Source organism: Prionailurus viverrinus, chromosome B4 (assembly GCF_022837055.1).
Source record: "Prionailurus viverrinus isolate Anna chromosome B4, UM_Priviv_1.0, whole genome shotgun sequence".
In the NCBI taxonomy this organism is placed as follows: domain Eukaryota; kingdom Metazoa; phylum Chordata; class Mammalia; order Carnivora; family Felidae; genus Prionailurus; species Prionailurus viverrinus.
The window spans coordinates 105,061,414-105,087,397 of NC_062567.1; the positions used below are offsets into that span (position 1 = coordinate 105,061,414).

The window sequence follows — 25,984 nt, forward strand, 5'->3', positions numbered from 1 at the left end:
AAAAATGCTTGATTTGCAGAATTTTATTTTACCCAATATTTCTGGGGCAGGACATATCCATTAGTAAAGCAAAATGTCATAGCTGTGGTTTATATCAAATCACATTCACACTTGACTATTCCTAAAATCAGTATTTATTTGTGAATTATTAATATAACATATAGAACTGAATTCTTTTAAGAAACTATACTTCTTCTAGTAGCTGATATTGAATAAATGATTTTTTATAGATTTAACTTATCCTGCAACTGCTGACTATAGGATTTAGAAAGCTGTAAGTAAGGTGTGTGTTTACTGCAAAGATTAATGTCTAATCTCATCATTAGTTCTAAAACTATAAAGTTTTCTGTCCCTAGTAAACAAATAAAATAACGAAGTGTGATTGTATGGTTTTATTCTTTCTCTTATTGATGTGACATACCATGTTGAGTGATTTGTGAATATTGAACCACCACTAGCATCTTGAGAATAAATCCTACTTGATCATGATGTATGATTTTTTAATACGTTGTTGGGTTTGGTTTGCTAATATTTTGTTGAACATTTTTATATCTATATTCATGAGAGATAATGATCTGTAGTACTCTTTTTGTTGTTGTTGTGTCCTTATTTGGTTTTGGTAACGGGATGATACGGGCTTCATAGAATGAATTTGGAAGTTTTCTTTCCTCTTCCATTTTTTGGAATAGTTTGAGAAGAGTAAGTATTAACTCTTTTTAAAATATTTGGTAGAATTTGCCTGTGAATTGATCTGGTCCTGGACTTTTGTTTTTTGGGAGTTTTTTGATTACTAACTCAATTTCATTGCTAGTAACTGGTAGTTTATATGTTTCTAGGAATTTATTTCTTCTAGGTTTTCCAATCTGTTGACCTATAGGTTTTTATAATATTCTGTTACAACTATTTGTATTTCTGTGATGTTGGTTGCTATTTCTTCTCATTCACTGGTAATTTTATTTGGGTTCTCTCTCTCTGTCTCTGTCTCTGTCTCTCTCTCTCTCTCTCTCTCTCTCTCCCTCCATAAGTCTGGCTAGAGGAATCAGCTCCTGGTTTTATTGAACTGTTCTATTTTTTTTAAGTTGCTATATCACTTATTTCTGTTTTAATCTTTATTATTTGCTTCCTTTTGCTGGATTTGGGTTTTGTTTGTTCTTCTTTTTTTCTACTTCTTTTAGGTGTAAAGTTAGGTCTTTATTTGAAATTTTACTTGCTTCTTGAAGTAAGCCTGTATTGCTATAAACTTTCCTCTTAGAACCCCTTTTGCTGCATCCCAAAGATTTTGGCCCCTTGTGTTTTCATTTTCATTTGTTTTCATGTAATTTGGGATTTCTTCTTTGATTCCTTGGTTGACCTATTCATTGTTTAGAAGCATGTTATTTAACCTCCATGTATCTGTGGCCTTTCCAGATTTTTCTTTTGGTTGATGTCTCATGTCATATCATTGAAGTCAGGAAAGATGCATGCTATGACTTTGATTTTTTTTTTTTAATTTTTCAAGCCTTGTTTTGTGGCCTAATGTGTGATCTGGTGTGCAGAATGTTCCATGTGTACTTGAAAAGAATGTCTATCTGGCTGTTTTAGAATGGAATGTTCTGAATGTATCTGTTAAATCCATCTGGTCCAGTGTGTCACTAAAAGCCATAGTTTCCTTGTTAATTTTCTGTTTGGATGATCTGTCCATTGATGTAAGTGAGATGTTTAAGTCCCCTGGTATTATTGTATTACTATCAAGTATTTCTTTTATGTTTGTTATTAACTGTTTTATGTATTTGTGTGCTTTCATGGTGGGTGCATAAATATTTATAATTGTTATATCCTCTTGTTAGATTGCTCCCTTTATTATTATATAGTGTCCTTCTTTGTCCCTTGTTACATTCTTTGTTTTGAAGTCAATTTTGTCCAATATAAGTACTGCTACCCTGGCTTTATTTTGGCATCCATTTGCATGATAAATGTTTCTCCATCCCCTCACTTTCAATCTGCAGGTGTCTTTCAGTCTGAATGAGTCTCTTGTAGTCAGCATATAGATGGGTCTTTTTTTTTTCTTCCAAAAAAAGCATTTAGTCCATTTATATTCAAAGTCATTATTGATAGATATGTATTTATTGACATTTGTTACTCCTTTGTAATTGTTTCTATAGATTTTCTCTGATTCTTTCTTCTCTTGTTCTTTTTCATGGTTTGTGGCTTTCTTTAGTGATATACTTAGATTCCTCTCTCTTTATTCTTTGCACATCTATTACCGGTTTTTGGTTTGTGGTTACCATTAGGTTTGCATATAACATCTTCTGCATATTTATATAAAGTTGAAAATTGCTTAGGTTTAAACCCATTCTTCCCGCCTTTCCCTACCCATATTTTAGGTATGTAGTGTCTTATTTTACATTCTTTTATTTTATGAATCCTTTGACTAATTTTTGCAGAAGTAAAATCACTAAACTAAGAAAAATTTACAAATATTTGGAACTTAATGGAACTTTTAAATTCAATGAAAGTGAAATGAAGACACCACTTATTATAAAATGTGTGGGATGCAGCAAAAGCAGTGCTTAGAAGGAAATTTATAGCAAAGTGCATATATTAGAAAAGAAGAGGGGTGCCTGGGTGGCTCAGTTGGTTACGCATCCAACTCTTGATTTTGTCGTGGGTCATGATCTCACAGTTCGTGAGATCGAGCTTCACATTGGGCTCTGCACTGACAGCAAGGAGCCTGCTTCAGATTCTCTCTCTTCCTCTCTGCCCCTTCCTCTCTCTCTCAAAATAAATAAATAAACATTTAAAAAAAGATCTGAAATCAATAATCTAAATTTCTACTTAGGAAACTTGGAAAAGTAAAGCAAATTAAAAGTAAGCAGCAGAAAAAAAAAGAATTAGAGAAGAAATCAATAAAATGGTAAACAGGAAATCAATAGATAATATCAATGAAACCAGAAGCGGGTCCTTTAAAAAGATCAACAGGATTAATAAGCCTCTAGGCAGGCTAACTAAGAAAAAAAAAAGAGAGAGGACACAAATTACTAATATCAGAAATGATAGAGGGGACATCACTCTAATTCCATGGACAGTAAAAGAAAAATAAAGGTATGCTATGAATAACTCCATGCCCATAACTATAATAACCTAGATGAAATAGGTCAATTCTTTGGAACACAATTTGCCAAAACTTACATGATAATAAATGGACGAGCTGAATAAGCCTATATCTCTTGAATAAATTAAATAAAAAATTAATCACTTTCCAAAATGGAAAGTGCCAGGCCCAGAGGGGTTCCTGGTGAATTCTATCAAACATTTAAGGAAGAAATTATACAAATTTACTACAATTTCTTTCAAAGGATAAAAGCAGAAAGGATACCTTCTAATTCATTCTTTAAGGCCAGAATTACCCTAATCCCAAAGACAGACAAAGACTTTACAAGAAAACTACCGACCAATATCTTTCATGAACGTGATACAGAAAATTCTCAACAAAATATTAGTGAATCAAATCCAACAATTTATAATGAGAATTATACACACTATTTTGGGATTTATCCCATGTATGCAAAGCCAGTTAAACATTGAAAAATCAATGTGTCCATCACATCACCAGGCTAAAAAAGAAAAATCACATGATACCTGTAGAAGCCAAAACACATTTCACAAAACCCACCATTCCTGATAAAATTCAATAAACTAGGAATAGAGGGGAGCTTCTTCAAATTGGTAAAAAATGTCTACAAACAAACCTATAGCTAACATCACACTTAATGGTGAGAAAGTCAAAGCTTTCCCACTAAAATCAAGTACAAGACAAGGATGTTGCCTGTAACCACTTCTTTTCAACCTTGTACTGGAAGTGCTAACTAATGCAATAGACAAGAAAAGGAAATAAAAGGTATACAGAGTGGGAAGAAAGAATGAAATGTTTTTGTTTGCAGCAACATGATCATCTATATAGAAAATTTGAAAGCATAAGAAAACTTCTGGAACTAATAAACAATTATAGCAAAGTTTCAGGATGTAAGATACAATAGTCAATCACTTTCCTATGTACTAGCAATGAACAAGTGAAATTTGAAGTTAAAAACACAATACCGTCTACATTGTCCCCCCAAGTTAAATGTTAGGTGTAAATATACAAAATATGTATAAGATCTATATGAGAAAAGCTACAAAACTTTGATGAAGTAAATCAAAGACCTCAATAAATTGCTAAATATTCTATGCACATGCATAGAAGAACTCAATATTGGCAAGATTTCAGTTCCTCTTAATTTGATCTGTAGACTCAGTGAAATCCCAGAAAATCATTTTGTGGATATTAACAAACTGATTCTAAAATGTATATGAGAAGGTAAAAGACTCAGAATAGCCAACACAATATTAAAGGAGAACAAATTTGGAGGACTGACAATACTTGTTTTCAAGATTTGCTATAAAGCTACAGTAACCAACACAGTGTGGTATTGGCAAAAGAATAAACCAATAGATCAATGGAGCAGAATTTAGACAGCCCAGAAATAGACCCATACAAATATGTCAGTCTATCTTTGACAAAAGAGCAAAGACTGTCTTTTCAACAAATGGTGCTAGAAGAAGATGACATCCACATAAAAAAAAATCTAGACATAGACCTATACCACTCACAAATATTAACTCAAAATAGATCACAGAGCTAAATGTAAAATGCAAAACTCTTAAGACTCCTATAAGATAACATAGGAGAAGATCTATATCTAGATGACTTTGGTCATAGCTATAACTTTTTAGAAGCAACACCAGTGGTGCAATGCATAAAATAAATAATTTGATACACTGGACTTCAATAAAATCAAAAACCTGTTTTCTGCTGAAGACAATGTCAAGAGAATGAGAAGAGAAGCCACAGATGAGGAGAAAAGAATTGCAGAACATTTATCTAATAAATGACTACTATCCAAAATATACAAAGAACTCTTAAATCTCAATAAGAAGAAAACAAACAACCCAATTTCTAAAAAATGAGCCAATGACCTTAACAGACATTTCAACAGAGATATACAGATGGCAAATAAGTATATGAAAATACATACCACATCGTATGTCTTCAAGGAGATACAAATTACAACAAGATACCACTACACACCTGTTAGAATGGCCAAAATTCAGAATTATGACAACACCAAATTTCGACAAGGTATGGAGCAACAGAACTCTCATTTATTGATGATAGGAGTGCAAAATGGTTCAGCCACTTTGGAAGACAGTTTGGAACTTTCTTATAAGACTAAAAATATTCTTAATGGAGGATCCAGCAATCTCAGTCTTTGGTATTTATCCAAATGAGTTGAAAACTTATGTCCAAACAAAAATCTTCACACAGATGTTTATAGCAGCTTTATTGATAATTGCCAAAATTTGAAAACAACCAAGACATCCTTCAGTAGATAAATGGATAAACTGTAGCACATCAGACAATGGAATATTATTCAACAATGAAAGCAGATGAGCTACCAAGCCATGAAAAGACATGGAAGAACATTAAATGCATATTACTAAGCGAAAGAAGCCAACCTGAAAAGACTATGTATGATTCCAAGTATGTGACATTCTGGAGAAGGCAAAACTTATGGAGATAGTAAAAAAATCAGTATTGCTAGGGGCTGGGACTGGGGAGAAGGAGTAAAGAGGCAGAGCATAGAGGATTTATAGAGCAGTGAAAAACTATTCTGCATGATACCGTCATGGTGGATACAAGTCATTATACATTTGTCCAAATCCATAGAAAGTACAGCATCAAGAGTGCATCCTAATGTAAACTGTGGACCTTGGGTGACTATGATGTTTCAGTGTAGGTTCATAGATTGTAACAAATGTACCACTGTGGTGGGGAGTGGCAGCATGTTGGTAATGGGGGAAGCTTTGAACATGTAGGGAAAGGGAGTGTATGGAAAAATGTCTCTACCTTCAAATTTTGTTTTAAACCTAAAAGTGATCTAAAAAATGAATGTTATTAATTTTTAAATAATATAAGGCAAATATTAAGGAAGTAGCAAAGAGAGGTCAAAAATTCTAAACTATATTGGAAGAATTTTATTATATCCTTTTTAGCAATTTATAGAACAAGCACTCAAAAAATCAGTAAGGACATGGTTTGATAAACCAATTTAATAGCATTTGCTTAAAGGACATATATAAAATACTCAACAACTGGAGAATGTACATTACCCTCATACACATACAGGAAATTTACAAAACTTTAACTTATACTGACCTGAAATTAGGTCTCAGAAATTTCTTAAGAATTGAAATCATGTGCAGTGTGTTTTCTGAATGAAATGTAATAAACCATAAATGAACCATAATAAGATAACCAGATAGTATTTATTTTCTTGAAAATTAAGAAACATCTGAAAAATTCATGAGTCAAAAAATCATAAATATTAAAAAGTAACTTAACAATAAAAAAATCTATGTATTGCAGTATAAAAGCAATAGTTAATATAATTTTTAAAAGTAAAACAATTAATCGATAAAGATACATTTTTTGAAAGAAATTTGATGAACCCCTGGCAAGTCTCATTATGAAAATGAAAGAGAAAGCACAAACACCCATATCAAGAAGGAAAACTGGGATGGATGACAAATGATACAAACTAAAACAGTAGTAAGGGAATATTGTGAACAACCATATGGCAGTACATTTGAAAATTTGGAGAAAGTGAACAATTCGTAGAAAAATATAATACCCAGACTGACCTTAACTCTAATATTAAACCTAACATTCTAGGCAAGCAACCAGAATGGAAAAAAATTTCAAACTGTGATAGTATTTTTTTTTTTAATTTTTTTTTTCAACATTTATTTATTTTTGGGACAGAGAGAGACATGTGATAGTATTTTTTAAATCATGTGCCAAAGAATGTGTCTCACAAAAGAGGTACAAGACCTTACCAGGGAAATTGTAGAACTCTATCAAAAAATGTTAAAGAAAAACTATAAGTAAATCTATGAATTGAAAGACTCAATTTCAAAGATTTAAATTCTCCCCAAATTAACAGTGGATACTATGCTCTCTCAATTAAATCCCAAGAGGTATTTATGGACATTGACAAGCAGAATCTAAAAATGTGTGGGAAGTCAAAATCCTCAAATAGCCAAAACACATTCAACAAAGATGGCTAAATCGAGAGGCCTTGCCAAACACCATAACTTATTATTAATAATCTCTTATTATAGAGCTGAAGCAAATAGTATTGCATGGTATGGGTGGTACGGTATGGACGAGATGAGATGAGGTAGGATGAGATGGTAATTCTATGATAGGGTAGGACAGGGTAGAGTAAAATAGTACAGAAAATAATAACTTATGGAGACCCCTGCATATATGTTTAATTGATATTATAAGACAAATTGCATTCTAAGTCAGTGGGGAATAGATAGACTTTCCAATAAATCTTAATAAATTATCTATATTAAAAATTAATTGGGGCGCCTGGGTGGCTCCATTGGTTAAGCGTCCAACTTCAGCTCAGGTCATGATCTCATGGTCGGTGAGTTTGAGCCCCGCATCGGGCTCTGTTCTGACAGCTCAGAGCCTGGAGCCTGCTTTGGATTCTGTGTCTCCCTCTTTCTGTTTCAAAAGTAAATAAACATTAAAAAAAAAATTAATTATGCCCACCTTAAAGAACTAAATATAAGAAGCAAAATTATAAAACTTAACAGAAGACAATGTGGAAGAATATAACATTGGGTATGGAATTATTTCTTTAACAATATGCAAAAGTACTGGTCATCTTGATAAATATATTGACATTAAAATTAAGAATCTCTATAAAGCCAAAATGTCATAATAGTAGTGAAACAATAACCCACAGAGATGGAGAAGGCATTTGCCACACATATAATCAACAAAGATCCAGAATGTATAATATCCAGAGTGTATAATTCCTAAAAGTCATTAAAATACAAATAGCCTAATAGAAAAAAATAAATAAGAAGCCTTAACATATTTTTCACAAAAGAAGAAATCCAAATAACTTGTGAACATATAAAAAGGTGTTTAATCTCATTTTGTAGCAGAGATATACAAATTAAATCTGCAAAGTTTAAAAAAAAATCCTAACAAAAATAAGATTTGGAAAACACATAACCAATAGGACTTATATTTTGCTAATTGAAGTATAATTTAGTACAACCATTTGGAAAACAATGTTACATGTGGTTGACTTGAAGATATCCATTTCATACAGTCCTTCGAATACGTTCTTAGATGCTTGCCCTATAGGAATTTGTACAAGGATAGGGCAGTATCTTTCTTAATAACCCAAACCGGAAATAGCCCATGTGTCTAACAACAATGGAATGGATAAACTCTAATACATCCATACAGTGGAAAACAGTATGACACTGAAAAGTAATGAATTGCACCTATACACAGCAACACGGATGAATCTCATAAACAATATTGAGCAAAGAAACACAAAAGAATACCTATAGAATTGTTGCAAGCAAAGCTATACTATAATGCTTATACATAAGTAGTGAAAATTTTAAGGAAATCAAGAAAGTCACGGTTATAAACTTTAGCATAGTGGTTACCCTAAGAGAAGAGACTTTTGAGCAAGACTTCTTGTATGCAAGCAGTGTTCTATTTTTTTTAAATGATCGGAGGTCACATGGAATATGTATTTATATTTTTATTTATAGAATAATTTTAATAAAGTATATAATTTTATATAAACTATAAATATATATAAACATAAACATTTTATGTTTATATATATTTTTGTGTCTATATTTTTATATTATATATTTATACAAATATAAATATATAAATAAAATAAAATATATAAATATTTTAAATATATAAATATTTAATATATTTAATATATATTTAATATACATTACATTTAATAAATATTTAATAAATATTTAATAAATAAATAAAAATAAATATATAAATATATAAAATAAATATATAAATAAAATAAATATATAAATAAAATAAAATATAGTTTATATAAAATGTAATTTATATAATATTTATGTATGTGTAATTACTTATACACCTTGAAATTATAAACACCTGCTAAAGCCAAAACTTTCTGTACATTGTATATATCACAACAAAATAAAAATGATTAAAAGGAGCTTTCCGTGCCCACGTGGCAGCACATATACTAAAATTGGAATGACATAGAGAAGATTAGCATGGCCTACACAAGATGACATGCAAATTCATGAAGTGCTCCATATTTTGCTTTCCTTCCTAATGGTCTATGTCTATGATACACAAAGTGACTTGATCAATTGAAGTCCCTTCCAGCTTCAAACCCCACCCCCAATTTCTCTTCAGAAAAGAGCTTCCACATATCAATATTTATATGGGTAGCTTAAAGCCAAAAATTAATTTTGTAGGGAAGACTTGTAATGCCTATCTTGACTTTATTCCTGACTACAATGTAAGTAGAACAATAATACTTTCACCTATCTTTTCAATTAAAAGTGAAATCAGTGAATAGAGGCCCTTATTCATGTACGAATGAACTTCTGCTAGCTAAAATAAAAATCTATCTTTCTAAACAAAATATGATGAAAGAAAAAGTTTTGCATCAATAAAGTATACACTTAGAAAACTCTTAAATCTTCAGTGTATGGAGATATTTGTTTAAATTATAACCTATGGAAAGCAATAAGTTTGGGACCAGGTTTATTAGTCTCTAATATGTTTTTCATTCAAACTGCGAAAGAAAATTATTTTTACTTATATTTACTTATTGGTTTTTATAATGCAAGCAATATTTTAATATATATTCAATATTTTATGTGATGTTAGCTCTGTGACAGAAGCATATCTGTATTCTTTTTGACAAGTAGAAAAATCATCACATGCAGAAAACTAATAGTCAATGAGAAATGCATTATGAATGTATTAACATACGTACTATGAGTATTTCTGTTTTGTAGCTATAAAAAAGCAGTGATTATAATGATATAAAAATGTTTAATTGGGTCCATCAAGTCTCTATCATTAGTGTATCAATATAAAACTATTTATTGGCTTCTTTTGAAGTAAAACTAGTAAAGGAAATTAATCATGTACTTGGCCCTCAATTAAGATATATACATAAATGAGTAGAATTAGATATGTCTTTTTACCAGAGTAGAAGCTTTTAGATACAGCAAGAATCTGAAGTCCAACTATACAAACAAACAAACAAACAAAAAACAGGTGGAAGTAATATTTATGTGGCCCTATGGCCATGATATTTTGAGGGCCAACCTACTTATATCATCAGCCTCTCCTTTATTCCGTTGGGTGGACCCTAGTTTGGATGACCTACTATATTAACACTCCCTGAGGGAGTCTAGATTGGATAGGGGAATATTTTCCAACAGTAATTAAATTGAGAGAGTGAAACAGGAGAGAATCATGTCAATGGAACCTCCTTCATGGTTATTACTGAGCAATTGCTAAAAATTATTTGAAATAACTTGAAATCAATTAGGAGTGTGTACCCTTGTTATCTTCTGGAAATCAACTTTTTTTTTTTAAAGACACACTAAAATCCTCATATATTATGAAATAAAATACATTAAAAAATACCTGTTACAAGGTTTAGAATTCTGGTAAGGAGGACTCACTGGACTCCCCCAGAAAATCGTTCTTTGTAGTTTTGTGGTTAATCCTGGAATCTTTCCAGTGACCCCCTGGAACCTTAGTTTGGCCTGGATTTGAAGACTCCTACAGATAGTCCTACCTCCTACATAGCTAAGTCTTGGCCCTTGGCAACTGAGGTAGCACTAAGACTATGCATAATAGCCATTAACTTAGGGGTAAAAATAGCAAAATGGCTACAGTAATTAAATCCTTACTATATGTTAGGCATGATATGTATCCAGTTATTTTATATTATTATATATATTTTAAGAGGAAAAAACTGAGGAAGAGAGAAGGTAGATAATTTGCCCAACATCACACAGTTAGTAGGTGAAAAAGCCAACTTACAACATGCAAGATAGATGCTAGCAGATAGATCACTAAGGTGTAGCCTCTCCAATATAGACTGAATTAATTTATTCTATAATCAATTTCTCAAATGTCACAATTCCAGAACCTCTTCTAATGAAAAATTAAATGGTGCGCCAGATTCATAGGAAACACAGAAAGCAATCTTAGACAATGGCTACCGGGTAGTTCTAAAAACATCCCGTTAACACTTAATATTACTTAGAAATGGGTAAATCTGCCAAAGCCATGACAATGAAGGATGAGTACTTACTTTTCCTTTTACTTCAGGTTCCAATACAGCTTGGCACAGCACTATTACTGATCCTGTCATTTAAAGCTTTTTTGTTTATCAGGGATTTTTCCATTAATTTTTATTTAAAATATTACATGAAAATATTTTTAACCTTGATTCCTGAGATTTTTGTTACCCCGTTAAATTTTGTGCCTGAGGTATTTCATTTGCCCCACTTGACTTACCCTAGTCCCAGCCCTAGTTAACAGCAAACATGGGGACAAATTACACATTAATGTGACTATACATATGACTATATAACTTTATATTGCTCTCGCAGAAGAAAATGAAGGACTACTAGTTTTGTAATATTTGATACTCCACTATAAAGATATTAATGAGATTATATTCAACTGAACATATAAATGGCAAAACATCTTCTTTCTGGTAGAAATATATATTAGTTGAATACAGAAGACCTATTATAAATGGTTAATAAGCACAACTACATCCACTTTGTGAATGTTTCTGTTATTTCAGAGGGATTCACTTAAATATAGCATTTCTATAATATTGAAAATTGCATCTGCAAAATCTATATATTTTAAAAGATAATTTAGTAACTAACTTTCCTTTGCTTTCTCATAAAGATCCTTCATATACTTTACGTATCAGCCAACCCCCCAGACAGACAAATTTTGAGAATTAATTTAAATGTCAGAAACTAGCAAGTATTTTTCATTCTAGTACTTTTTTTTTTTTAACCTCCCTGCCATAAACTATAATGAAATATGTAAAGGAGTGATTAGTGCTGCAGTTAGCCTTTGACCCTTACATACAAATTTGGCTCCATTCCCAAAATTTCTGTTTTTAAAGTTTTGCAACAACAATCCTCTTCTTTATTCATGAAATAATTTTCCTTAGTGATCAATTACATATTTATTTAAATATATCATAAAAGAATAGGAATGTTGCTTGTCACACACAAATGGCTCTTAGAGTTACTGGTTTCATGCCAATGCCATCAACTTTCCAACAACAGATTGGATTGGTTAAGGAAGAAGCCATAAACAGCCTATCAACAAGTATTTATACAGATGTTAATGAATTTAAAATTCTGTTAGTGCCAAACTCCAATTTTATTTGTGCTTTATTCATGAGGTATGATGCAATAACTTCTTTTAATAAACATGTACAGACCACTTATACTTTATAATGGAAACATATTTTTAGTGTTTCCAGCATGAGATACATAGAATCAGCCATTTATCAAAGTTACCAAAAATAGTTCCATTGTATGTAGCATTTTGCTCATCATGTAACTATGTCCTCCAAAAGCTTTTGGTAAAGAGATGAACTCATCTCTATCCATGAAACCAAGAATATTTTTTTATTATATTACTAAGAAAGGCCATTAGGAGAAAAGAAAATAGTCATGGGAAGGTTGCCATATGTATTTAAAATATAAATAATTAGCTTTTTTTGTGTGTCCCAAATGATAATTGAATCTTAATCTCCCTGTGTGTAGGATATTATGATATACTGAAAATTTAGAAAACATTTATTTGAAGCATATGGGTTTAATGAACACTTATTTTTTTCATGAAGAAAAGAATAATATTTCCATTAATGTCAAAAGAGACTTCATTTCTTTTAGTGAGCTTTTTAAAGCTGAACTGATTTCCTCTAGGACTGCATACACTGTGGACATTTTATAAAGTCACCTTATATGATGGAGTAGTTTTTGTTTGTTTGCTTTTTAATTTGCCACCTTTCACTGGCAGTTTTTATCCCAAGCTAATTATGATTTTCGGGGCTGAAGTTTCTACTGTAATGATTAAGTTAATTATATATAGGAATGTGTTATCCTCCACAATGCACAGGTTTATCTACATGCTAAAAATCTAAATCCCAGCTCAACACTTCTCAGGTCACTTATAGAACATTAATCAACTGTGACAATTATTCATTTCACAGGTATTTATTGAGCACTATCCTACTATGTACCCCTTAAAGAGTTTATATATAGTAGGAAAAACAGACACATGAATAGGAAAGGAAAATATAACATAATAAATGCTATCATGGAGTCTTTATAGGAACCTTTGGAGGACATCTCCAAGTTAACTTGAATAGGAAATATAGTGCTGACAGATCAAGGACTTACCCCAAAGAATATAATTTCCAAACTGAGACCTGAAGACAAATCAAAAACAACATTGGCAAAGTGGGTAATCTGAAGCATAGGTCTATAGGCAAAAGAACCCATTTTGAGTAATTATAATATTTTTGTGTGATTGAGGCAAGAATCTAACATGTGTCTGAAGGTATATGCATGGCTTGTATGCCATGCAAAAAATAAAAATAAAACATGAACTTAATCCAAGGGCAATGGAGAATCAGGAGTTTAACCTATGAAGCAGCAAAATTAGATTTATGTTTTAGCAAGGTCATTTGCAGTATGGAGATAGGTACATGGGAGCAAGACCAAAACAAACAAACAAAGGACCAGTGAAAGGGCTGTTAGAGTAATTCAGAAGAAATGATGGTAGCCTGATACAAAATAGTAGCAACAGGAATCCAGGAAATTTGACAGATTGAAAAGAATTTAAGAGGTAAAATATTCAGCTGTAGGTTGAGGAAGAATGCTGGTTCAGTACGACTCTGGTCTCTGATTTATACATTGACAATGGTGGTACCATTTGGGGAATTTGGAAAAAGTGGGATAATACATGAGTTCAGCTTTTTTACATACTCAGTTTAAATTATGTGTGCAATGTCTAAATGGCAAAGCTTTGGATGGATACATGTTTCAAAAGGAGATCATGAAAATGATGGAAGAACTTGGATGAATATCCTCATACAGGAAAATTATAGCCTAAGAAAAAAAAAAATGGGGCCAAGATCAAACCCAAGAAGAATCCTGAGATTGGAAGGGATGGCAAGGGCAGAGGAGCCCTTGAAGGAGACTGGGATTTAGAAAAAGAGAAAAAACAAGGAGAGTGTAATGAAACAAAATACAAAGGAAATAAGACTTCAAATTAATGAAGCAAGACCCAAAGAAGTAGGAAAGGAGAGGAGGTAAAAGGTTTCAGTTTCTGCAGGCAGAATGGTGCCTCTTCTACAACGGAAAGGTTTTACTGAGCAGCCTGACTAATGACAAGCATCCATTAAGTTATCCATATCACCATTATTCTTCTTATGCAAGATGCTAAAAACAGAACTTCCTCTGCAAGTTTAAAAGAGTTAATTGTCTTTTCTTCTTCTCAGTGACAGGAGTAATCCTGAAATAGTTTAACCAAAACAAAATCAATTTCTTCAGTATATGAATTGCAGTATCTTCAAGTACATCCGGCCAACTTCACCAATATGTTTGTTCTGTTTCTTACACTGAGCACACGCCAATCTACCAATCTATGCCTTAGGGTTAAAATGGTTAATATGAATTGGGCCCTTACAGTGAAATCTCTCATCTTTACTCAGGACTGTTGTTTAGAACTTTGGCTGAGGTCTGATGTAAAACCACTTAGGATTTATGGAGTGTTATTGCAGAGCTGAGGAAAACTTTCCAAAATGAGTACTTTAAAAAGTGACTATTGCAAGTATATGTCATTATTTAAAAAAAAACAGAAAGACACAGATAATTTTTTTGTATTTTAGCTAAAAGCACAATTTAAAAAAAGCAAATAAAAATAAAAAAATAAAAGTACAATTGTTACACAAAGATTCTCCACATATCAAGAGTGATAAGGTTCTAGCTATAGGCTCAGTTGATTATCAGTGGTCACTGAGTCCTCACTACTTTCTATCACTGCCCTTACAGGCCCAACATCTGGTTTGGTTAACCAAGAAAGGCTGATAAAAGGTTGGGACTCTGCTGGAGAAAATACTTAATGCTGTACAGTAACTGGAAGTGATAATGCCAAAAGTTCCCTTTGTTTGAGTCTCCCGTATAGTTTCTACATACCTATATGGTCAGTTACAAGAATGGTGTCTCCTCATGGATTCAACGGTCAGCTCTCTCATGGCAAGCCATTGCTCCTCCAATATAGCAAACATGGAGGGGTTGACTTAAGCTCAGGAAGCAAGAGATAGGGCCTTTTAGAAACGTAAGATGGCATGAGAAGCAACAGCAAGTTAACTTCACTAAGTTCACATAGTTTAGAGAAATAAACACCTTGATTTTTAGCTTTCCTGAGAACTGGCCACCCTATCTTTTTGAATTGAAAACGAGTCATTTCACCAATTTCAACAGCAACTTTTAAGGAAAAAAGACACGATAGGTATTTCATCCTCAACATACAGAATGACAAATGTATGTATAAGTGTGTGTGCCACATGCATCAAGCATTTGTGGTTGGCCTTGCGTCATGCTTCATTTGTTTTCCAAACAACTTGCAAATAAATATAAGGTGACTTTCTGTGTGCAAAGATCTACAGTGAATTAATAAGATAAAATTTTAAATATTGGGTTTTAAATTATAGAATTCTTGTTAGCTTGATTACCAGGAGTTAGTTTTTAAGAAGTACCTTTCTCTGGTGTACTGTCAATCAAACTACAAACCTAACAAGTCCCTAAATATGGTAATGGCTCAAAAAAAGATCAAGTCTATGGAGGAAGGGTCTAAAACAGCACGTGTTTGGTGTAGTTCGGAAATGTATACCATTGACGTAGTAGTAACATCCACAGATTAAAACAAACAAATGAACAAAAAAACAAACACAAATGTATAAATGTTATATTTGAATAGAAAGGTTGGATTTTTAATTTTCTTTTTTCTTTTCCTTTACTATTTTCATTGTTTCCTTGTATTCTTACCTTATATAAATTTCTCCTCTTGCATATTCCCATATCCATTTACATTGTTATGCTTCCCACCTCCTTTTTTGAAATAGCTACTATGGCATAAGCACAGGTTCCCTAAACCTCATATTATTATATTCCAAGCTTAAAATATTGCATTAGCTTACACAAACCAAGATGAGTTTTATGCAAAATTAAAACTCTGTTTCAAATACCCTCAATATAATTTATGAATTCTACGTATGTATAAAGTTAGTATAAGAACAATTGACTTTAAAATCAGCCTGAAAAAACATCATAATGGATAGATATTCTTTTCATACTAGAATTGTACTCTACCAAATTTGATCTTTGTATTTTTCATGTAAAAACTAAAAAACAAGTCCTATAAAATGTTGGCTACAATGAAACATTTTCTTCTTTTTTTTTAAGATAGATGGGTTTGAAACTCAAGCAGGAAAATTACTGAAGTGACTGACATTTTTCTTACAGATGACCTGACTCCCATGAATTAGTCTTTTTTTTTTTCCCTTTCTTTCTTTTGATAAAATTGTTTGCCTAGACTGAACTACTTGGCCAAAATTTGATCTCTTTAAATAACAAATAAAATTTCCATATTTTTCCCCAGGTAAGGAAGAAGAATTTATCTACAAGGATGCCACTGCAAATGAAAAATTAGAAAGGAGTAAAGAATACACATACCAATGGCTTCACACACAGGTTGGGATTCATGAAACAACTAGTTCCAGAAATATGAAATGGTGAGGTCATTTCCTTTAAATTAGATTTTTGTATTGTAAACACATCTTGAAAAGTGAAACCTAGGTTAATTGTGCTAAAACAAACATGACTTTATAGCCAAAGGCCAATACATCACGTTGCCAGGTTGTAAAAGGCCTCTTACATAGAATAGATTTAATCACTTTTTATATTTTTTACCCTAAAATGTTTGAGAACTCTGTTTCTGTAATGCTTAAAACTAAGAGATGAACCACACAAATGATTCTACTATATAAAGTTAAATGCATGGTATCCATTAACTGTTTAAATATCATATGTATTGGAGGTAGTATTTTATTTTGTGTCCTTTTTATGTTTGGCAGTTAAAATTATAGTTCAACACTGCTGCTGCTGCTTTACCAGTTGTATAACTAATTTTCAAGGATGTCTCCATGCTACAGTTTCCTCTTTTATAGTAGATAATATGTTATCTATCTATCTCACAGGATAAAGGTGAGCTCACAAGGTGGAGAATATCAATATATATTCTCAATAAACACATCCTTTAACAATAAACAAGATACCTTGAATCTAATAGGTAATTAATTAATTTTTGTTACATTAATGTACATATTAGTTTGCTAGGACCTTTGTAACGAAATACCATAAATTGTGTGGCTTAACCAGCAGAGATTTACTTTCTCACAGTTCTGGAGGCTATAAGTTCAAGATTAAGGAGTCAGCAAGTTTGGTTTCTTTGAAGGTCAGTCTTCATGGTTTGTAGATGGCCACCTTCTCACTGTGCCCTCACATCATCATCCTTCATTCTCTTTGTGTTTTAATCTCCTGTTTTTATAAGGACACTGGTCATATGGGATTGGAGCCTACCAATATGAACTCATTTTACTGTAATTACCTCTTTCAAGGCTCTATCTCCACATATATCACATTATGAAATGTTGAGGGTTAGTACTTCAACATATGAATTCTGATGAAACAAAATTCAGCTCATAGCAATTTAGTATAAACCACTGAACCAAAAGTTATAGGAAAATAATAAAAGTCCAGAGATAATATTTTGGAAAATATTTTCAAGACTTTTGTTTAACTACATGTGTCCAGAAGAAGAATTAAAAAAGTGCTATTATAAACACTTACTAAATATATAAATCGATATTGAATCTAAATGTAGCTGACACTTTGGAAATGTTTCCAGGCATTATAGTAACTATTTAAATGACTAACAAAATACAAACAAAATCCTACAATTATGAGGGTTAACCCTTAATTTAGAAGCAAGTTAAAATATGTAAAAAAATGAAATCTTTTTATAATATATATAAATTGAAATGTTCACATGTGGTCAATTCTATCCATATAATTCCTTTAAAAATATGGAAAAGGGAGTGAAGAATGAAAGTGAAATTAAAACAATATTTTATAATCTGGATTATTTTGTCCTATTTCTTTGTGAGCAAAGAAAATAGGAATAAAGCAATCAACATTTGAGAACATTAAGTATTATAATTAATGCAAGCACAATTTCTTTTATGTTGGTGTTAATCAATTTAATGTAATTCATAAGATGGCATCCTTAAAACTATAAACAAATATAGTGTAACTTATAGTTTATCATCGATCTTAATCAGATATAAGAGGTCTTATTCAGAGATTTTTAAAGTATTAGGATAGATAAGGTGAAAAATATAAGGAAAATGTTTCAGGATATATTTTTTTAGACATATTTAAACACTTAACAAAATCCTTTACCCCTAAATAAGCTATATTTAAACACATGATATAACAGGAAATTGTTCATAGCTTTTCTCTCTTGAAAATATATAAAGGAATAAGTAGATACTCTGAGAGAAATTGTTTTCAAGAACAGAAGTTCTTGAAAAGCCAAATGTCAATATTCTAGTTATAAACAGAAATGAATTGTGAGCATTAGTATAATGCTTTAAACACATTACAGATATTTTAAAAATAAGAACCTTTGCCTTTCTCATAACACAAGTAAGATATATAAGTAAAAGTAAATAAAATATTTATATGTTCTATAATTTATTAACTATCATTGGTACTTTCAAATTTTTGCCCTTTATACCTATATGTGTTTGGCAAAGAAGAGTGGCATTAAAGTGGTGTTTAGAAATTTAAATTTTATGTCAAATTGAATTTTCAAATGACTATGGAAAGACACATTTGTATATATGTTTGCATATAACCCAATTTAATAAAACTATTATTTCCACTTTGTAAATTACTGATTCCTCCCAAACTTTTCACTGGGCATTTCTTTAATATTCTTCCTCTACATTTATATAATAATATGATTTTTGTTTTTGTCACTCTGCAGCAAACACTTCTTGCCTGAGTTAGATCCAGATATACTTAACGGTGGAAGAGTTCAGCTTGTGGTAAGAAATGCGTTTAAAGTTACAAAAAAATGTTGTAGACACTAATCCTTAGTAAATGGCACTTTAAAATACGTCCATAATTAATGTAAATTATGAAAATATCACAACTCTATCTATTTGGGGTGATCTCAAAATACTGTATATTAAAATAATAACCTGTAATAATATGTTTTCTTGACTTGTAATATAACTTTCAAATCTGATATTATTTAAAATCTTGATTCTATATGACAGATTTTAAAATATTAGCATACTGCCACATTTAAAATAATATTACTATGAATAGGAATTACATAATGAACTTATTTACTTGAATATTTTAAAAGAATAGGATACTGAGGGAAACGTAAAAATACCCTCACAAGTTGGAAAATCAAACCAGATAAAAATTAACAAGTAATTGTGACTCAACCACTCTAAGTAATGAAATAAAAGGTATTGGAACTTTAGGAACAATCAAGTTTTAAACATGGTGGCCAAAGTGTAACACTCTAGACAGTATAACTATATGTGCATTGCAAAAGTCAATTGGGCTATACGCTATCAGAAGGAAGACTATGTTAACAGAAGAAGAATGGCAAATATGGAGTCTAGAGAAATGGAGCCCACAAAACAAGCAATTGTCAGTATGTTTCCAAAAGTTTCCAGAGAAGAGGGTACCCTAACCAATGACAGAAGTGTGCAGTCTCTTTGGCAGGTGAAAATGGATGCATCAGGTGACCCTAACTTTATGACACCTTTCATTTATAGCAACCTATTAATACTCCTTGCGCAGATTCTACATTCACCAAAAAAACTAAATATAATTTAGCTTGCCAAGTAGCACTTAGCATAAAAAGATAATGCACTTTCTTTTTTTTTTTTTAAATTTTTTTTTCAACGTTTATTTATTTTTGGGACAGAGAGAGACAGAGCATGAACGGGGGAGGGGCAGAGAGAGAGGGAGACACAGAATCGGAAACAGGCTCCAGGCTCTGAGCCATCAGCCCAGAGCCCGACGCGGGGCTCGAACTCGCGGACCACGAGATCGTGACCTGGCTGAAGTCGGACGCTTAACCGACTGCGCCACCCAGGCGCCCCAAGATAATGCACTTTCTAATGGAACCTAGTATGATGGTATCAAGAGCAGTTATATTCACCATTCTTATGAACAACTCATTCAAGGAGTTTTCCTGAAAAGGTAGCAAAATTAGGGCAATAGCTAAAATTAATGTGTTTATGAAAATATTTATAGAATCTATACATAAATTTAAAATAATCATTAAACAAATACTTTCTTGCATTTAATAGACTCCTCTGGCAGAGTGGCATGTTGATTGCCCTAGGAAAATTGATACTTCAAGCTTTGAACACCATGCATATTACTAACAATTGTGCACAGATTGTTGAGTTGCCACTTGGGAGGAAGAATGTCATGATAAAGAAAGTGATTTTATATTTAATCATTATACTTCCTAAAATGAATGAAAACAGACTGGGTAGATCACTAATCAAAATGGTTCTATGAGAGTAATGGTCTGACATTAATCTCTCTCCTCCTATATCCCACTGTATTGCACTATGTTCAAATATGTCACAAATACATATCAATGATAAATGCTTTTCTGATATTGAAGAGGTACAGGTGAACACAAAACAAGGTAAATGGTAGTATATAAGAAACACAGTTTTTGTTTGTTTTTTTTATTTTTTTGTAAACAGAGATAGGAGAAGGGTTAACTAAGGACTTAACGTCAAAAGGATACTGGACTAATTGAAGGCCCAGAGCAGAAAGACTCTTGCAGAGTCTTGGGAACATACTGGGGAATGTGCCGATAATTGCACAACTGGGACCAGACCATAACTAAGAAGAAAATTAAAAAACAAATCAGCAATGGCTACCACTATAAGATCCTTAAGACATAAGGAAAACACTCATAATAGAAGGACAGAAAATCATGAAACAAAGTGATCAAATTTTAATTAGAACAAATCAGCAAATCAGCCTACTATAAATTCTGAATATATAAAATATTACCATTGAAATAAACTCTGCACTGGACACCATAAAAGAGAGACTTAGTGAATTGAAAGATGATCTACAAAGGAATAGTAATTAGATTGACAGCTGACATTATAGCAGAACTAATTCATACCAAAAGACAGTGGAATTACTTCTTAATAATAAAGATTGATATAAATATTATCCGAAATACTCTCCACTAACTTTCAGGAGAAATAATGAGATATAATCCAATACTCAAATTCTGGGTTTTGAGGAAGCTAATAAGTAACATCTCTGTCTTCCAAACAAGATCAAAGCATTTTATGTGGCAGACAGGACTGAGAAAAATGAAAACAAGATATCACTTTACTTATTTCCAAATACATATCAGAAGGCATGTCATAGATTTAGACAATTGCTAATTAAGTTTATTCCCCCAAAACTCCAGGATTTTTCTGCAGAAGGTGGTCTTAGTTCCCCCAGAAAACATATTCTGAGATTCTTGTATTTGAGTGCAGGACATTCGTTGGGGAAGGCTTTCAGAAACGACTCCCTTGAGTGGTGAAAGAAACAGGATTGAGCAGAGGGAAAAGATAAAATGCAATAGAGTTGCAGCAGGAGAAGGGATCCCCAGTGGTAAGAAGGCCCTTTTAAATTGTGTTAGCATATGAGGCAAGAAGATCAGGCTTTTACGCTACTGCATCTCCTCAGAAGAGGCTTTGGCTTAGGCAGGGCAACCATCTTTAGCTAAGGACAATTTCCAGAGACATATTCAGCTAAGAGCCCATAGGCTTCAACTTTCTCAGCAACTGGAAGAATCTGACTCAGTTGTTACATGTGAGATATGATAATACCCAGTATACTTACCAAGTTTATCATCCATAGATGCAACAACTTAGCACCTAAAATGTGTCAACTGTCTCCAAATAAATCTATAAAATTGCAAATCTATCAATTTGCAAATCTGCAGAGCTGCTTGTTTTAGGAACCTGAAAAATCTCATTCTACAGATTTTTTTCCCTAACGTTTATTTATTTTTGAGACAGAGAGGGAGACAGAGCATGAGCAGGGAGGGCAGAGAGAGAGAGGGAGACACAGAATCCACAGCAGGCTCCAGGCTCTGAGCTGTCAGCACAGGTAGTGACGCAGGACTCAAACTTATCAACTGGGAGATCATGACCTGAGCTAAAGTTGGTCACTCAACCAAATGAGCCACCCAGATGCCCCTGAAGAAACTCATTCTAAAATGCGTATTGATGAATAAGAGCCCAATGTTATGTAAATCAACTTTGAAAAAGGAAAGCTAACTTGTATCACAAGATATAAAGACTTAATATAAAACTAAACTTTATGGTACAAATATACCAATGGATATAAATAGTTTAGAAGTAGACCTGTGACTGTATAGAAAAATATATGATAAAGATGAGAAAGTTCAAAAATTTTAGTACACAGAATTCAGTAAATTAGCATTAAGAAACAGCACTGAACATAAACCATATTCAAATGGAATTTAGAAGATTTGAAGTCTCAAATGTGAAAAGTGAAGTTATAAAACTGACCAAATAAAATAATTAAGAATATATTTGCAACTTATCAGTAAATACTCTTTTAAAAGATATAAATTATATGGCAAATAAAATTGATTGACTTGACTATGTTAAATTAAATATTACTTCCTATGAAAGATTTTATGGAAAAAGTTAACAGACAGATTACAGATATGGTCAAACTATTTTCAGTGCCTAAAAGTAACAATAGCTTAATATCCATATAAAAAGTAAGCTTCTGCAAATAAACAATATAAAGTCAGGTAACCTAATGAAAAAAAGTATATACATACAATAGAAAATGTGTATATAGACAGTTTACACAGTTTATGCCTAAATGCATAAATGTACATAAAGAGATGCTCAGTTATATGACCAGAGAGATAAAAATTAAAGCTAAGAAGTTGCATGACTATCCTCATCAGAATGGCAAACATTAGAATGTTGGGTAATGCAAAGTGCTATTAATGATGTGGAGACACTGATGTACAGCTCATGAAAATAAAAGCTGGTACAGTTATTTTGTAAAGAAATCTGTCAGAATTTATTAAAATAGTTCCTTGTATGCTCTATCAGATATTAGCAGCAAACTTTAGAAATCTTTACTTAAAAATAGTCTATTTACCGGGATGCCTGGGTGGCTCAGTCAGTTAAGCGATTTCGGCTAAGGTCACAATCTCATGGTTTGTGAGTTTGAGCCCCATGTTGGACTGGAAGCTGACAGCACAGAGGCTGCTTGGAATTCTCTCTCTCCCTCTCTCTCTACCCCAACCCTGACTTGTGCTCTCTCTCACTCTTAAAATAAATAAAGATTTTAAATATTAAAAAAAATATATTCTATTTACCACAATGTAAAAACATAAAATATTTAAGAATAAATGTTAACATTAAGATGTTCAAAGATCCTATAATGGTAACCACCAAATATTGCTTTAAAAATTTCAAAAAAATATACCACACTCATGCATAGATTCAAATTGTAAGATGTCAATTCTCAATGATCTATAAATTCAGTAGACTCTTAGAAAGATTTTTAGTAGAAATGGACAAATTATAAAATGTGGAAATGCGAAAGACCTACAATAGTCAATACAGTCTTGAAAAATAAGACTCACAGTACCTGATCTCAAGACTTTCTATAAAGTCCCAGTAATCAAGACTATATGTTATGTGAATAAAGACAGAAGAATCAATTAATAGAAAATAATAGTCCCGAAAATACCACACTACAAGGTTAGTTGATTTTGCTTAAAGGTACTACAGCAATTAACAGAGGGAAAAAATAATATTTTTCTCAACAAATAGTGCCGGACCCCTGTATATCTACAGTGAATATGAATCTTGATTGCTACTTCACACCTTAAAAGCCAATTTGAGGTGAATTGTGGGCCTAGATGTAAATGCTAAAATTATAGAATTTCTCTGGGCACCTGGGTAGCTCCATTGGTTAAGCATCCAACTTCAGCTCAGGTCGTGATCTCATGGTTCATGAGTTCGAGTCCCACATCGGGCTCTGTTCTGACAGCTTGGAGCCTGGAGCTCGCTTCGGATTCTGTGTCTCCCTCTCTCTCTGCTCTTTCCCTGCTTGCACTCTGTCTCTCTCCCTTTCTCAAAAATGAATTAACATTTAAAAAATTTTAACTATAAAACTTATCAAAGAAAACAGCAAGGTATTTTCATCTCCTGATACATACAGCAACATAAGTGAATACTGAAAACAATATAGTGAGTGAAAAAAGCCAGACACGTTAAGAGTATATACTGTATGATTGTATTTATATTAAGTTCAAGAGCAGAGAAAACTAACCTGTCCATGGTGAAAGAAATCAGAACAGTTGCTGCTTCTGAGGATAAATTACTGGAAAGAGGTATGAAGGAACCATTTGGTAGTTACATTAGTCAGGGGTCATCAGAGAAACAGAATCAATAAGATACCTATATCCATATCTATATCTATATTTGCCTATATCTAATATGTAAATTCATATTTAAAATCTCTTTGTCTGTGTATATAGAACCTACAATAGCCAAAGAAATCTTGAAAAAGAACAGTAAGAAGTGTCACACTACCTGATTTCAAGACTTTCAGACTTGGCCTGAAACTTACAACATTGACCCTCTGGAATTTATAGATATATTCTGTATTTATTATAATAGATTATATATTATTTATTATAATAGATTATATATTATTTATTATAATAATAATAAATATTATTATTTAATAATATAATAAATTACATATAATTTATTATAAGGAACTAGTTCATTTGATTATAGAGGCTAAGAAGTCCCATGGGCTGCATGCTGGAGAGTCAGGAGAGCCTGGGAGCATAGTTCCAGTCGGAGCTGAAGGCCTGAGAACCAGGAGAACGGATGGTATAGGTTCTAGTCTAAGTCTATATGCCTGATGGCTGAAAGGGCTGATAGTGTCAGATCCAGTCCAAGTCTAAAGGCCTAAGAACCAGAAATGCCAATTGTGTAAGTTCCAGTCTCAAGAGAAGACAGACAGTCCAGCTCCATCTGTCAAACAGAGAGAGTGAATTCTCCCTTCCTCCGCTTTTCTGTCCTATTTTGGCCCTCAGTGGATTAGGTGATGCCAGAGAGGACAATCTGGTATACTTTGTCCACCCATTCATATGGTATCGTCATCCAGAAGCACCCTCACAGACACATTCAGAAGTAATGTTTAACCAAATGTCTAGGTACTATATGGCCTAGTCAAGTTGTTACGTGAAATTAACCATCATGGAAGTCATCTGTAAAAAATAATTAAATTGAACAGTGTAATTAGAAAACGAACAAAGGGCTTGAATAGATACTTCATCTAAGAGGCTTTTTAGAGAGAAATAAGCACATGAAAAGATGTTAAACATTGTTAATCACTAGGAAAATTGTTAAAGTGACTATATAATATTAATATTAATATCTTAATAAGGTCTGTGGTTTAGTAATGGTATGGTACCAACGTAAATTTCCTGGTTTTATGAATCCCCCTTTGCTTATATATCATTGGGCAAACTGGCTGCAAGTTATACAGGGAACTCTCACCACCAATTTTTACAACTTCTGTAGGAATTTTAAATTACTTCAAAATAAAAATTTTGAAAATGATTGAGCTTCATGTTTAAATTCTGTGCATTTTGGGGCACCTGGGTGGCTCGGTCGGTTAAGCATCCGACTTCGGCTCAAGTCATGATCTCACGGTCCGTGAGTTCGAGCCCCGCGTCGGGCTATGTGCTGACAGCTCAGAGCCTGGAGCCTGTTTCAGATTCTGTGTCTCCCTCTCTCTCTGCCCC

The 25,984-nt window shown here is 32.4% G+C and overlaps 1 protein-coding gene and 1 non-coding gene across 8 annotated transcripts in view; both read left to right on the top strand.

Moving 5' to 3' along the window:
* LRRIQ1 (leucine rich repeats and IQ motif containing 1) overlaps window positions 1–25,984 on the top strand; it is a 232,535-nt gene that overhangs the window by 156,566 nt on the left and 49,985 nt on the right. For 6 of the 7 annotated variants that reach the window (XR_007154269.1, XR_007154268.1, XM_047868661.1 and 3 more), the window contains 2 exons: window positions 16,640–16,772; window positions 19,091–19,151. Coding sequence is in view for 5 of the 7 variants with exons in the window: in XM_047868661.1 (XP_047724617.1) it covers window positions 16,640–16,772; window positions 19,091–19,151 (194 nt within the window). In the remaining 2 variants the exon portion in view is untranslated. The remainder of the gene's footprint in view (window positions 1–16,639; window positions 16,773–19,090; window positions 19,152–25,984) is intronic. The other variant, XM_047868665.1, reaches the window with a different exon arrangement.
* LOC125171394 (U6 spliceosomal RNA) lies at window positions 9,121–9,223 on the top strand. Its single transcript, XR_007154310.1, has one exon. It is a non-coding gene; the product is annotated as a U6 spliceosomal RNA (small nuclear RNA).